General features: G+C 38.0%; 1 protein-coding gene across 1 annotated transcript in view; it reads right to left on the reverse strand.

Annotated features, from left to right (window-relative positions):
* Positions 1-14,584, reverse strand: part of BARX2 (BARX homeobox 2) — an 81,017-nt gene extending 66,433 nt beyond the window's left edge. The window contains exon 1 of the mRNA XM_074303808.1: positions 13,916-14,584. Coding sequence (XP_074159909.1) covers positions 13,916-14,102 — 187 coding nt within the window. The 5' untranslated portion in view covers positions 14,103-14,584. The remainder of the gene's footprint in view (positions 1-13,915) is intronic.
* Between the last annotated feature and the right edge of the window lie 247 nt (positions 14,585-14,831).

Consider the following 14,831-nt stretch of genomic DNA (forward strand, 5'->3'; position numbering starts at 1 on the left):
ACTCTTCTTTTTCTCCCCTTCCCTCAGGTACATAATGAATGACTTCCTCTGTATGACTTCATTAATCATTTTGTGAAGTTATTTATTAAAAGAAGATAATCTAGATCCAAAGCCTTTGTGAAATACATCTCCATCCTTCCCATTCAAGAGGAAAATGTCAGAGAGAAATTTTAACCAAACTGCCTGAAAAGATCAAAATCTCTTGGGGCAGCTAAGTGGATCTAGAACAGTGGGTCTGGAATTAGGAAGATTCGTTTTCCTGAATTCAAATCTAGCCTCAAACACTTACTACCTGTGTGACCCTAAGCAAGGTACTTGCCTTGTGTTTGCCTCAGTTTTCTCATCTGTAAAAATGAGCTGAAGAAGAAAATGGCAAATCATTTCAGGATCTTTGCTCAAAAATCCCCCAAATGAGATCACAGTGAGTTGGACATGACTGAAAATGACACATCTCTCTCATCTTGAAGAAATCAGCTTCACCTGTTTTCAGAATTTTCTTTTTCTTCAAAGCTTCCAATTTTTTACAAATTATATGAAATGAAACATAATACAGTGACTATAAGGGGACAAAGGGATTTTATCTGTAAATGCAGCAGAATTAGATTGAGCTAAAGGTGACATAAATTTTGGGGTGCCATTGACAATATTCAAAGCTCTGTTCTGCAAGTAACCTAATACTCAGAAGTACCCATGGCTACATTAAATCAGACCCACCAGTCCTTTTGGTCATGGGGGAATTGACTTCAGTTCCACAGAGATAGACATTAATTTCAAACATATGTGGCTCTCTGTTATGTTTAAGGGAACAGCTTGACTATTATCATCAACAAGCACTTATTAAGTGCTGACTGTGTGCCATGCACTGTGCTAAAAACTGGGGATACAAAGAAAGACAAAAAAAAAAATCTAAGTCTTTACTCTTAAGAAGCTCTTTTAAACATTCCAACAACTGTGTGTGATATATACAGTATAAATGGAAAGTAATCTCAGACAGAAGACACCAGCAGTAAGGAAGATCAGAAGGGAAGGTTTTAGCTGATTCTTGAAGAAAGTTGGAAAGTCAGGAAACACAAGAGTTGCTCCAGGCTTGAGGGACAGTCAATGAAAAGGCAACAGGTTTTAGGGGATCTCTGCTATTTCTTATCTGTGTAACCTTGGTCAAGGTATTTAACTTATCTTAGTCTCAGTTTCTTTCCATACCTATAAAACGAGGAGATTGGACAAGATAATCTTTATTGCTCCTTCCAGCTTTGACAATGATAGCAAATAAAAATAATTCACATTTGTACAGTTCTTTAAGTTTGCAAAATGCTTTTCTCACAACAATCTTGTGAGGTTAGGTTGTGCAACTGTTACACACGTTTAACAAATAAGGAAATTGAGGTTCAGAGAAAGCAATTTGACCACTATGAGATGGGACTTAAATACCTGATGTCAAGTCTAAAGTCTATCTACTACTGCAGATAGTGCTACAATCAACCAACAAACATTTTAGTAAGCACTTACTTGTTTGCTAGGCAGTATACCAGGTGCTGGGAATACAAATACAAAGAATGGGATAATCTTTAGTTGCAATGAGTTTATATTCTAGTGGAGAAGGTAGCAAGTAAACATATAACATTTATTCTCTTTATATAAATATAAAGAGAACAAATAAATCAGAATGTTATCTCAGTGATCGCTCAATCTTTCTTTCTCAAAAGAAAATTATTTTGTGAACATTTCAATTGTCCTAACACAGTAACATTTAATTCATTTTATTTTGTTTATTTGTGTCACATATTTCATTTATTTTAATTTATTTATTCATTTCATTTATTTATTATTTATTTCATTTATGCTTTCATTGGAAGATAAAGTTCTCTACAAAACTTATATTTAACTTTTATCAAAATTACTTAAACCTATATTGTCAATTTGATCTCTAAGATCCCCTCAAGCTATGACATCTACAAATTTGTGAATTTTTTTTCCCATGGAAAAAATCTTGCTTATTAGAACACATCTTTAAGTAAAACTTCTAGAGAGTAATGGAACCCATTCATTGCTAGCTATAGTCAGTTCTGTAAAGCAGTGGTAAATTAATGGCAACAAGTCTATTGGTCACAAGCAACAAAAGCCCAGGTCTATATATTACCAAGTAGCAAGAACAAGAAATAACATGTAGCCAAGGTTGACATTTTGTCACAAAATATTAAAAGACCCAAATCACACTGGATAGATCCTCTATGAAGATTTCTGAAAGGACAGGGACAGGAATCATCAAGAACAATATAGTATGGATGGCTTCCAATTTATATTGGTGAGACTCCACCAAAAGAATGAACTTGCCACTGGTTCAAGAACCAATGTGCCTTTTTTATTGCTAATTTCAAGTCACCATCTTAGCATTTAAACTTTCTCTTCTGTTTTTTAAAGACATTTATAAAATCAGTATTAGGCAGCAGAGAAAAGAACTCTGCAGTTTTGTGTCAGTATTATCACTAATTATGCTTTTAGCTCCTTTGACTCTTTGCCACAATCATCTAACAACAATAACAAAATTTTTTTTAATTTAAAGTGTCAATGCCAACATTTATGTTGGGCTAAATACAAAGGTAGGATATGGCTATATCTGTCAAATACTTGTTAAAACAAAGACAATCAAAACAGAAAATCAAAAAGGTATGTTTGTCTTGCCTTCACTGACAGGCAATTCATTTAGAATTTTTATATTATCAGAAGGATATGAAGTCCTCAAGTGGCAGGATTATTGTTTATTTGGGGAAAAAGACAATTGGCTGGAAAATAATCCTTGTACAGGCTTTCAATTAAAAGATGCCATTAACTCATCCACTAAAACTCATGAATTGGGGATCAGAAACCAATACACCAATTAGGAGACTAGAATCAGCTAAGATGAACAAAATCATTTAGCAAGTTGGAGCTGTGAGGCAGGATTTTACAGAGATCACGGAGAAAGTGTATTTGTATGTAATGCACTTTTGAGTGTATATGTTACCTAGATTACAGATGAATGAGAATGAATGTTGATAGATTTTTCTTGCAGGACCAAGAAATAATTAAGAAAACTATTAACTCATCCGTAAGACAAAGATATTAATTAACACTTGGAGTCTCTTAAAAAATAGATTTTACTTTAGTTCTCTAATTAAGTACCTTAAATAGAGGTTGTGAAGCAAATCTTAGCTATGATTAAAATCATAAATTTGTTTTGAGAATGGACTGAGTTTCACTAATTTTTTTCTTAAAACATGACTTAATTTACCTGTCTGATAAGACTGGGACATAGGGTGCAGATAAGGTTTCATATACGTCAATACTTCCCTGTCAGGGTCTATGCTACAGGAAGCAGACTCCATCTTTGAACCAGTAGTTCTCAAACTTTCTGAATTCAAAACCCCTTCCCTCTTAAAAATTATTGAGGACTCCCTACAGGACATTTGTTTTTGTGGTTTCTACCTGTTGTTTACATTTTAGAAATTTAATGTTATAGTATTATTATAAAAATAATTTTGACTCCATGAACCTCCTGAAAGGGTGTCAGGAATCTCTAGGTTTCCCAGACAACTCTTTGAATACCACTATACTGGGCTCTTTCCCCAAGAAGAGAGAGAAGTACAAAATTAGAATTTTCTGTCTTGTTAAGGGAAGCTTTATAAAGCCATCTCTAAAAGGTCCTGCCTATATTGGGTTTCTAAATCCAACTATAAGTAGTACACATTTGCTGGAGTTTAATTTCTCTGTTCTAGGCACAACAGACAACAATTATAAAGTTCAACAGTCATAGTGATAATAGGGGGTAGGGTGGAGACAGTGAATTGACATTAGCAGTCAGGCTTTCAATAGGTATTTCCTGAGATGGAAACACTCTTGTGACCTCAAGGCATTACAGAAGCACAACATTGCTTCTGGTTGTCCCTGGTCATATAAGTGGTCTGTGAACGATGAAAATAAAAGGGGAAAACATAATCAGGACAGAGCTAAATCAAGCAGCAAAGGTACTGTTTAATATGCCATAATGACCAAAAATCTTACTGGTCCAGGCAATAGCCATTTTAGAGCCCAAACCTTCCACACATTGCCAAGGAGAACACCTTACTGCACACCTACCCCTAATAAATATATGGGCATGAGCTACTGGTTTGTGAACATATGAAATAAACCCAGGATAGAATCAAGAAATAATGTTCCAGGGCAACAGGACATGACAAAGTATTGCAGCTCCCTGTCTCACCAGCCACAATCTAGGGAAGTGTTCATTGTAAAGTCCTCTGTGCCTAGGCTCCAACCATTCTAAAATTGGTGTTCAGAGACTCGGGCTGGCTTTGGTTCAAGCCACGTCTTGACCTTTCCTTATAAGAAGGCTGTGTTCATCTTCATGAACCCAGCCACTGAAGTCAGGAAGCATATATAGCTGTCCCTTTGTGCCTGTCAAACAGCAATGCCACCAGATGCAATTGGTGATTGGCAAAGACCCATTTCAAATGTACTTGTACATCATCTAATGCTCAGAATTACCACTACCCACCCCATATTCAATTTCAATCAGCACAAAAGAAGCTAGAGCTTTCCAAAGAGATTACAGAATTGGGTTTTCTGTCATCTCTGTCTCTTTTATAACAATCATATTTAAGATTCAATCCCAGCCCAAATGTAATTAGTCCAGTTCCTGATATCTATCTAGGTGTGCTGCTTTCTTTCTTAAATGTGTGCCAAGTTTCCATTTTCATGAAATTAAATTACTATATACAAAGACCCAAATGATGATTAATTAGACTCAATAATGAAAAAATTAATTGTTTTTATTTAGAGCATTTATATTTTACAAGACTTTCATCAGAAACACCCCTCCAAAAATGCCATTAGGCAGTTGTAAAAATAAAATCCTGTGAGTTTGCTGTGGTTGATACTTAAAAATAATAGCTAGTGAGTTTGGAACCAGAGGGTTAATTTTAATTCATTGAATTACCTGCTGAATGTAACCAGGTTCCCCTGCCACATAAATTCTGATTTCTTTTCTGGCATTCCATACTGAAAAGAAAGGACCCATTACAACTTCAGAGGGAACTGGAATAGAATCAGGCTCCAAGTAAGATTGAAAACTGGCAATGCTTTTTTAAAGTCTTCAAATGTTTGCCCCCAGTGATCCTCTCTTGATCCGCATGACTCTGTTTCCAGGAGGAATTGGTCACTCCGCTAGCATGCTTTAAGAGAATTTTGTGTGCTTTCTGGCTTTGTCAGATAGTCCTCTGATAAACTAAGCTGACTTTTCTGGATCTGATGCCCAGATAGTTTAAGGATTTCTGGAATCATACTGAAATGAATCCATTCCAAAATGCAGCAGTAGTGACAATTCACTAAACATAAACTCAGCATAATGTACAATTGTGCATGAAGACTTGGAACTTGTTTAATTCCTTTCAGACATCATCTGCAAGCTCTGTTCTTCTCATTGAAAACCTCAGAGTTCCACCTACGTCTCAGTAATGATGCACAGCAGGAACAGCAGCCCCCCTATGGTGAACATTTGTTATGGCTGTTCAACCAAATGGGGACATAGAAATTATAAGCAGTCCCTTGTGCTTGTTAAAACTTGAGGAACTTGACAACCAGGGCCTCTGGGCTTTTCTGTTGTATTCTTCCACTTCCACCCTCAATTTTAAAGGGAGCAATAAATGTTTTGCTTTTGGAAGTTTCTAAATTAACTTTTATCATAGTCCAAAAGAGTGAGAAATGTTAGGCGCTGGACAGAGCCCTCCCTTAAAGAACTTGCAACCTTTTAGGTTTCTTTTCTTGGATCTATGTCTTTTCTGTCTGCATCAGAAGACATTTCCAAGACTAAAACTTCAGCCACTCCAGAGCTACTCTAAGGCAGCAGTGGCTCTTGGGCTGAATTCTAGAGGATTCCCGAGTTTACAAGAAAAATTCCTATTTCTGGCAAAGGTCAAATCAATTTATATCTGGACAGATATTACTTTCATTAATTCCTTCAACTAATTCAAGACTTTTTGTTCCATTTATGTCTCAATGGGAGCAAAAGGAACAAAAGAAGGGATGATTTGTCGAATAATATTCTTATCTTTGTGTCTGAAATTCAATCACCAAGGAAAAGGTACAAATGGTGTACTTACAGGGAATTCACTCCATAGCAGATATCACACACAATTTCACATTTACTATATTAACCTGATGACTTTGTGGGTGACATAGCCCATAGGTGGGTTTTGAAGTACAAATGCCACACAGTACATACTAGGGATTAAATTGTCAGTGTTTTCCTGCTTCTAGTTCTTTTTTGTAGGAGAGACCACCCCCAAAAGTGTTTGCAATGATTCCAGTAGGATTTAGACTTGTAGTAATTTTTACTGTTTCCCAAGCTAATCTAACCTGTGAGTTGAAGAGGCATAGAGGGGTTTTAGGAAAATATGAATGATCAGATGACTACCTGATCAACAAGAGTGCTGGCAAATAGGACATACACTAGAACAACTATTCATTGAACTTAATGACTTTGGGAAGCACAAATATTTTGAAAGTAGTTTCAAGCTTGTAAACTGAAATATTTCCTGCTTAACCTTGGAGAGTAGGGGGTGAGAATCAGAGCTGAGGAAAGACAGGCAATCAATAAAACTTTGTTGAACTGAACCAAAAGCCAAGAGACTCTATAGAGTAGTCAACAGAAAGTTTTCCAGTGCTACAGACACCAGAAAGGCTCTGCCTCAATATTCCCAGTTCTTTTCATCTTGATCTTGGAAGACCTGAACCTGGCACATACTCCTTGATTTCTTTACCCTAGGAATGGCAACTGGAGCAGCAGTTATGAGTAATTACTATAAAAACCTAATTTGCCCCTGGCCAAAATACAAATGCTGGTTGATAATGATCATTTTCCAAGCCTCCATTTTATATTTCTCCATTAATATTTCAGTGCCCATTTCTCAAGCTCCCAGGCAATGGGATGGGATTTGGTGTCTGCTATCTGAAAGGAGCTGTAGTTTTAGCAAAATCTAGAGCTAACATGAGGGCAGCTAGGTGGTGCAGTGGATAGAGCACAGGCCCTGAAGTCAGGAGGACCTGAGTTCAAATCTAGCTTCAGACACTTAATACTTCCTAGTTGTGTGATCCTGGGCAAGTCACTTAACCCCAACTGCCTCAGCAAAAAAAAAAAAAAAAAAAAAAAAAAAAAAGAAAAGAAAATCTAGAACTAACATATTGAGAGGGTAGCAATCCCTTCACTCCCAAAGAAACTATCCACTCCTGCTGCTCATTTCATTTTACATTCCAAGTAGGCATGTTCTTTAAGGTAGAAATTCTCAAGGAATCACAAACTAAGGAATGTACTCTTTCCTCATGCTTGGAGGATAAAATGTTCTCAATGCCATGACACGAACCAACCCTTCCCCAAATCCTTCACTAAATTGATTGGCTGGCTATACCCTGGATGTGAGTGGCTTGGTTTACTATACCAACACCTATCCACCATTACCTACCTACCTCCCCTCCCCCCCCATGCCTTGGGGATAATTTAGTGGGGGATCTATCTTTCTGATTTCTTGACCTTTGGAGTACAAATATGGTGGGGGTGATGTGGACTTAAAATGAAATATTATTATTTGTTATAACCACCACCACAATAATAACTCATATTTGTATTATGCTTTGAGGTTTGTGAAGCATTATACATAAAGCATTTTACTGTAAGAGAAGCCACATGAGGGACTTAGTGGCAAGAAAGTCTGACTTGCAGACATAGGTTCCAGACCAGTCTGATATGTAGTACCTATGTGACCTTAATCTCTTACCGCTTAAGGAAATTTTTGGAAAACTTAAGTTAAAAACTAGTTGTGGATCTGCCTCAGTTTGCGGTGTTCCCTCAATAGGACTTCTCCGCAGGGATAAATCACAAAACTAGACCCATTCCACCCTGCCCCCTCCCAAAGATTACCTTGGAACATTAAGAAGTGGAATTTTCTGAAGGAGTTGGTTGCAATGATCTTTAACCTCCCTTCTGTTCCAAAAGTCATATTTGGCTAAGATCTTCTATCTTTTTAGGCTCTGACCTAGCTGTTGAAAGTTATGGGTGTAAGTGATCAACTTTGTCATTTTAGGCGGAATATTTAAAACATAGTCTTTTTGTAGGATTGAGATAATGTCTGAATACTCAAGCTTACAAGTGGATTGAGAATCCAAGTTTCATTTATAAGTAGGTTGTTTGAAACCAGGAAGGAATTTTCCTGTATCAAGTGTTACATATGAGATTAGGTTCCCCAGGCCAGCCCACAAAAGCTTCTATAATCCACAAAGTGCCTGAAATATAAGTGCCTGAAAAACTAAGGTAGGTAAGTAGTCTTAAGCACCAGAAGTAACAATGTTTCGAGGGGGAAATTCAAATTTCCAATTGAGGATATTCAGGGAGCACATTTCCACACCCACCACTGCCACCCTCACTGCAATCTTCCACCTTTCCCAACACCAAGAGGCTGAGCAGTGGAAACAGAATTTACCCAGTTTCAACAGGGTACCAGAAATTCCAGGATCTAGAGCAGCTGAGACTCTTCTCGTCCAAGCCAGCTCCTTGCAACTCTCTTTCCTTCTGAGGACTCCAATAAGGATTAGGGTTCTTTTTCAGATCTAGAACTTCCAGTGAGGAAACTCTTGCTCCCTGGCCTGAAGTGAGATGAAATCTTACAATTTCTCTGACTTCGGACTTCTCTGAATGCAATCTCTGAAGCAAGCATACAGTCCCTTTGAGGTTCTTTAAGAGTTTTCAGTGCAAACAACAAAAGGAAATGGTATGAAAAGGCTATATCATCACCCTCTCCTAAGTGATAGATCTTTGGACACACAGGGAAGTAAATTATCTGCCATTAAGAGGATCACCCAGACACAACCCAGCAACAGAAGGGCGTAAGGAGTCAGAATGGAGAATGAGGACCAGGTGGACCAGCAGTTCTGCCAACAAGGCCCGGTCAAGATCTTAACCAAGGGTCAGCAGTGTTGAGTGAGAGAATGGTTGTGCCATGGAGTTTCACCTTTCCCACCTCTTCCCCTGAGGTATTTCAGACTTGCTGCAAAGCCTTCATTCTGGATGAGCCCTGGTCTAAGGTGAGAATTGGTGACTGTGGTTAGGGGAGAAGTCTTATCAGGAGCACCAGAGATTATAGTAGCACAGTCCAGGAAAGGAAGAGACCAAAAAAAAAAAAAAAAAATCAACAATCAGGTAACAGAAGGAAAATTCTTGTGATAAAAGTGGAGACTTCCTGTCTATCATCTGGGAAGAGGGCAACATATAATATCACTGTGCATATAATTTGTACTGTAAACTTGTTTGCCAGTTGGCATATAAAATCTCTCTAGGCCTGGGAACACACTAAAGTCAAGCATCTCCAATAGTAAAGAAGCTCTGCATTTGTTCCTTAATTTCCTGAGGTACAAGAGATACATCTGGTTTAATGCCAGAGCATTAGATTTATCATCAAAAAGGACTAGGTTCCAAACTCATCTGCTTTGAACACTTACTGTGTGTCCTTGCATAGGTCAATTAAAATTAACTTCTCTGTGGCTGTTGTTGCAGTGGTATCCAATTCTTCATGACCTTATTTGATATTTTCTTGGCAAACATACTGGAGTAGTTTGCCATTTTCTTCTCCAGATCATCTTTACAGATGAGGAAACTGAGGCAAACAGGGTTAAAGAATTTGCCCAGAGTCATACAACTAGTACAACTGAGTAAGGTTTTAACTTAGAATGTTGCCTTCCTGACTCCAGATCCCAGCATTCTATCCACTTTGGCACCTAGCTGCTACCAACATTTCTAGGGGTCAGTTTCTCATCTCTAAAATGGAGATGAGGATACAATATTGCCTACCTCATTGGTTATTAAGCTAACTTGAGATAATGTAGTTAAAGTACTATATGAAGGTAATTTTGTTATTATTGATGATTCCAACTACAGAAGTTTTTCAATAGATTACTATATTCAGTAAATTACAATAAAATAGAATACAATTAAATTGTAGTTCATTCAATTAAAAAGGATTTATTAACCACTATGTGTAAAAGCATTATGCTACCTGCTAAAGATGCCAAGTTAGATATGACAAAAATTTATCTCAAGAAGTTTACCATTAAATAATAAGGATCTCACAGAAGGGTTGGGACATACATACAAGTAGCTATGATATAAAATCAAATGTGACAACAAAGAAAAAGCACAGGGCACAGTGTTCTGATGATATCTCATGATCAATTAAGAAAACATATGGAATACATGTGAAATGTTTTGTATGTTTTAAAATGATAGATAAGTATAAGCTTCTATTGTACTTTTTTATATGAAATTTGAGGGAAATGAGATCACTTGGGGAAGAAAGGATATTTCAGAGATGTTGAAAAAAGAGAAAATATTTCATAGAGAAGAAAAGGAAAATAGCCTATTCCAGAACTTTGGAACTTGGTGAGCAAAGGCTAGAAAAGAGACGGGAGTAGAATATAGGGCAGTCCTAAATATTGAAATTTCCTCTGACAGCTCTTCTGCCAAAAAGACTGTAACAACAAACAAAAAAGTTAATATATTCCCTACATTTAATCATTGTTTGACATCACAAATTCCAATTTACTTTGTGGTTTCAGTCACTAGACTGTCAATCATGTAATCTTCGGTAGAGGTCATACATACTGCATTCAAAATTTAAATCACTGAGATAGCACCAACTTAAACGTTTTTGAATCATAACCCAAACAGAAAATCAACTCTGCCTACCTCCAGAATAATAAATATGATAAAGCAATATTCATGGACAAAAAGAGTTTCTCCTTTATCTGTCCCTTTCCTGCAATCCAGGCTTAGAGGGGTAAAAAAAAAAATCCTGCCAGAAAATGTTTATGATCTGGTTTTCTTAAACTTAATTTAATCAAGACAAGGCTTTTCTATTTCAAACTCAGTTTCAAGTTTGAGGAGAAATTTTCTAGCAAACCTAAAAAAATTAAAGTTTCTGAATTTGGTGAACTTTGTGCAAGGTATAGGAGAACACATCTGCAACTGAAAGGAACTTTTAAATGACAGTTTTAGAGAACCTAAAAATATTACTGGTCAGTGATTAATTGGCTTATGAAAATATTTCAATTTCTCAGTTTCTTTGAATATCAACTCTTCTACCTAAGGAGATGTGGCACCAGAGTTTGATATCAGGGCTTATAGAGTCTAAACAATTGGACTGGTCTGACTAACTAAGGGGAGCTTACTAAGAGGTATAGCTGTTTGAATTCCATTCCAAGTGATACATATATCATATCTACTACTATGGGTTTTTAAAACTGCCACCAGAAAGAAACATGTTTATCTTATCCTTTCATTATTTCAACTATCAAACTATAAATGATGTGACTATTATGTCTGGTAATTTTTATTTGAACAAGCAATTGAGGGTTGTCCATCTGAGCTTGTTAGTGTATTGGTTCTTCCAAAAGTGTGAAATATCTTTATCTGCAAAATGCGCTAGCAAAATAAAATCTTATTTTCACTTCGGCTATCAGTGCTTTATTGTGGCTTCTTTCAATCAAAGAGGGATTAGGCTCATCCTGTCTAAGATTTGTGATGCACATACTAATTCTAAAGGCAACAAAAATGCTTTGAAAATGTGGTATTTGCAAAACTATTGAGCAGTCATTAGTTGGATTCCCATGATCTAATGCAGGGAAGGCTTTAACTGTAATTGTAAACCCACTGAGGGCTTAGGATCTGAAAGTGTGGACCACTGTAGTCAGTTGTTATAAATTTAATTCTCTTGGCAGATCCTAGTTTCCATAAGACAAAATCTCTTTTAAGAAAAGTCACAACCCTTAATCAAGAACAACTTTATGTCCCAGAGGACTGAAATGATGGAATAAGATAGTGACTATGGACAATTGTAATCCGCTCCCCTGAATAAAGTTACTAAACTATTGAAAAAACAGAATGGGGAGTCAGATACACTGAAAATGCATTGCAAACAGTCACAGAATGACGCATAAATCATTTCATTTCCCCTATGGAATAATTCAAACAAGTTTCAATAAGAAATGAAGTTTCCTAGCCCTAAAAAATGATCAAAGTTTTCTGAAGTTATTTATTATTGTCATGGTGGGAGGGGGGGGAGGGAAGAAAGGATGAATAGTGCATGTGGGCTATTCCCTTCTATAATCTTGCCAGTTTGTGTGCTGGTGATCTGAAACAATCCAATTCTATGGTCTTTGTAACCTAAAAACAATTGTCTAACAAGTCAAAACACAGGCAAAATATCTAAAAGTGTTTCTTGGTCTTGAGAGAGCATATCTTGATTCTCCCAGGAAGGTCTACCTCTATATACTCTAATGTCACATCTTTGTCCTGGTATACACTAAAGTTGTTATTAAAATTTGCCCCTTCAATTTTCTTCCAAATGTGTTTGCATTGGTATAACATGCCTAATTGTATGCAAAACTGTTCCTAAAAGAAAATTCACCAGCTGAAGAGCTTAAGTAGATTCTTCTTCTCAGGTTTTGCTCAGGATAGTAATTTAGTTCCTTCATATAGAACTTTCCATTTTTTTCCAATTCAGGAAGAAATTAAGACATTTGAGTATATCTCCCATGCCTAATAAATATTTCTCATCTATAGTAGTAGATATTCAATTGATAAATTTTGAAGGATAAATGGAGAATTATAGCTAATGTTAGTTGTCTTTATTTTTTATACTCCACAAGCTATTTATGATTCCAGTGATGAATGTCAGAAGGAATGTTCATTTTAAAGATTAGTTATATACTAAGACGTTATAGCTGAACTCATTTAATAAATTGTTTAACAACCCAGCTCAACATTATTTGTTACATATTTCACTCATCACCCCACTGAACTAGCAACTAATTTGACAGAAACATAAAACTCTAAGCAATGGGCACTAGGAGTTAGGTTTGGACTGAAAAATCCAAGTTGTCTTGTCAAATGCGTTGAATAATTGCTCCACTCTTCACTTTGGGAGTGTAAATGATTTGATTCACAATGTATCATATTTTCCCAGACACAGATGACTTCTTTGGTTTAGAGGTGTGTTGGGATTTTTGTAGTCCTCTTCGAGAAGGAAGGGCGGACAAAATCTTTTGCTCTATTTAATGATAGCATGGATTTCAATCATACCAAGCTATTTGTGCCAAGACAATATGATTTATTAGATATTTAATTAATGCGCATGTTTGTTTAAACATCTATGAAACTAAACTATATACATTTACCTTTTTTTAACATATGTATCCAAGTTCATCTCACATCTCCCATTATCCTCGAGGATTGGGGAGAAAGGATATCACATTTGAATTTAAAAAAGAAAAACTATTTGCCCAAAGGCAAAACAAATCCGAATTCTCACACTCAGAGTTTCCGCACTTAACTAGCTAACTCAGTACTCCCCTACAAGAAAATCATTCTGAAACTAGTTCGGAAGATTACGGATTTGGTCCCGCAAGCAAGCATAAAGACTAATTTGACAGGTTCCTAAGGGTAAAAGCAAGGGGCTAGGTAAATTAGATTAAAGTGAAAAGTAACAAGCTCAAATTTTAATCTTGAGGCACAGAAACCAAGATTTGATGTCAGTGGCTGAAAATACTTTAGGAAGGTCTTAAGTCAACTTCCACAGGGGGGATGAGGAAGTCACAATTCCCTTCTGCTTATTATCTGGAGTCGCTAAAGGACCTATTCCCAGGCAAGTAACGTGTGGGAATTACTTCCTCGAGATCGATTAAGAGCTCCATTCAAGTCTTACCCTCAAATTCGCCAAGATAGGAGAGTGTGACCTCTTGCAGAGGAAGAGGAAAGACCCTCCTCGGCCTCCCCTCTTTTCAACACTTCCAGGGAGAGCATAGAATTGACAATAGGAAAGGTCCTAGGAAGTCTTACCAGTACAGGAATGCAGGGGTTTGGGTCGGACGATGAGTGAAGGGCACACAGAATAGAGGGAAAGTTTCTCAAAGTAGTCGCAGGTCTCCTTGGAGAGAATCTCGTCGATCATGAAAGTCTTGTAGCGCCGCCTGGCTGCTTTGAGCTGGCCGGGAGAGCTCAGCCTCAGCTCGGCGTGGCAATGCATGGCGAGCCCGGGTGGAGCGAGCGGCCAACCGGCCGAAGCACCGCTCCCCAAAGCACCCACAGGGACAGCGAGTGCGGCCGGAGCGTCTTCCGGGGGCGAGGGGCGGGGGCTGTGGGAGCAGACCCCCACCTCCTCCAGGCGGCCTGAAGGGGACAGACAAGCGCACCGCTGGGTTCGGGCTCCGCGCGCACTGCGGGGAACAGTGCAGCGCCCGCGCGTTATCCTCTCCTATACACACCGGCCGATAAGCATCTTCTTGGGAGCCTTTTTTGGGACAGCGCAGCTGTCAATCACGGCGTGCTTCCTGCACTGCTTGGCCCGGCTGCATTGTGTCGCTGCTCCGAGCAGCAGCTTGGGGAGGGCCAGCCAACAAACGCCAGCTAATTACCCCACCACCACAACCACCTATCTCTGGGACTGTGTCTCTCAACCACTGTCTCTCTCCGCCCTCCCTTTCTCTCCTCCCTTCTCTCTGCCTTTCTCAATCTCTCTCTCCCCAGTCTCTATTTTAAGATACTCATACAGCCAGCTTTTTTTTCCCTTCTCCTCCCCTTTCTGCATTAAGTATAATACCTTTAAGGAAAACTCCAGGAAGCAAGTCCTCGCCCAACTCCCACGCTGCGCCAGACCATTTCGCCCCTTTCTACAGAAGACCGCTTCTCCTATCTCCAGAAAACCAGCCTGACAGCGAGCAGCCAGGGTTGTCTTTCCTTTTCTAGTCACTGAAAG

This window comes from Sminthopsis crassicaudata, chromosome 3, assembly GCF_048593235.1.
Source record: "Sminthopsis crassicaudata isolate SCR6 chromosome 3, ASM4859323v1, whole genome shotgun sequence".
NCBI lineage: Eukaryota > Metazoa > Chordata > Mammalia > Dasyuromorphia > Dasyuridae > Sminthopsis > Sminthopsis crassicaudata.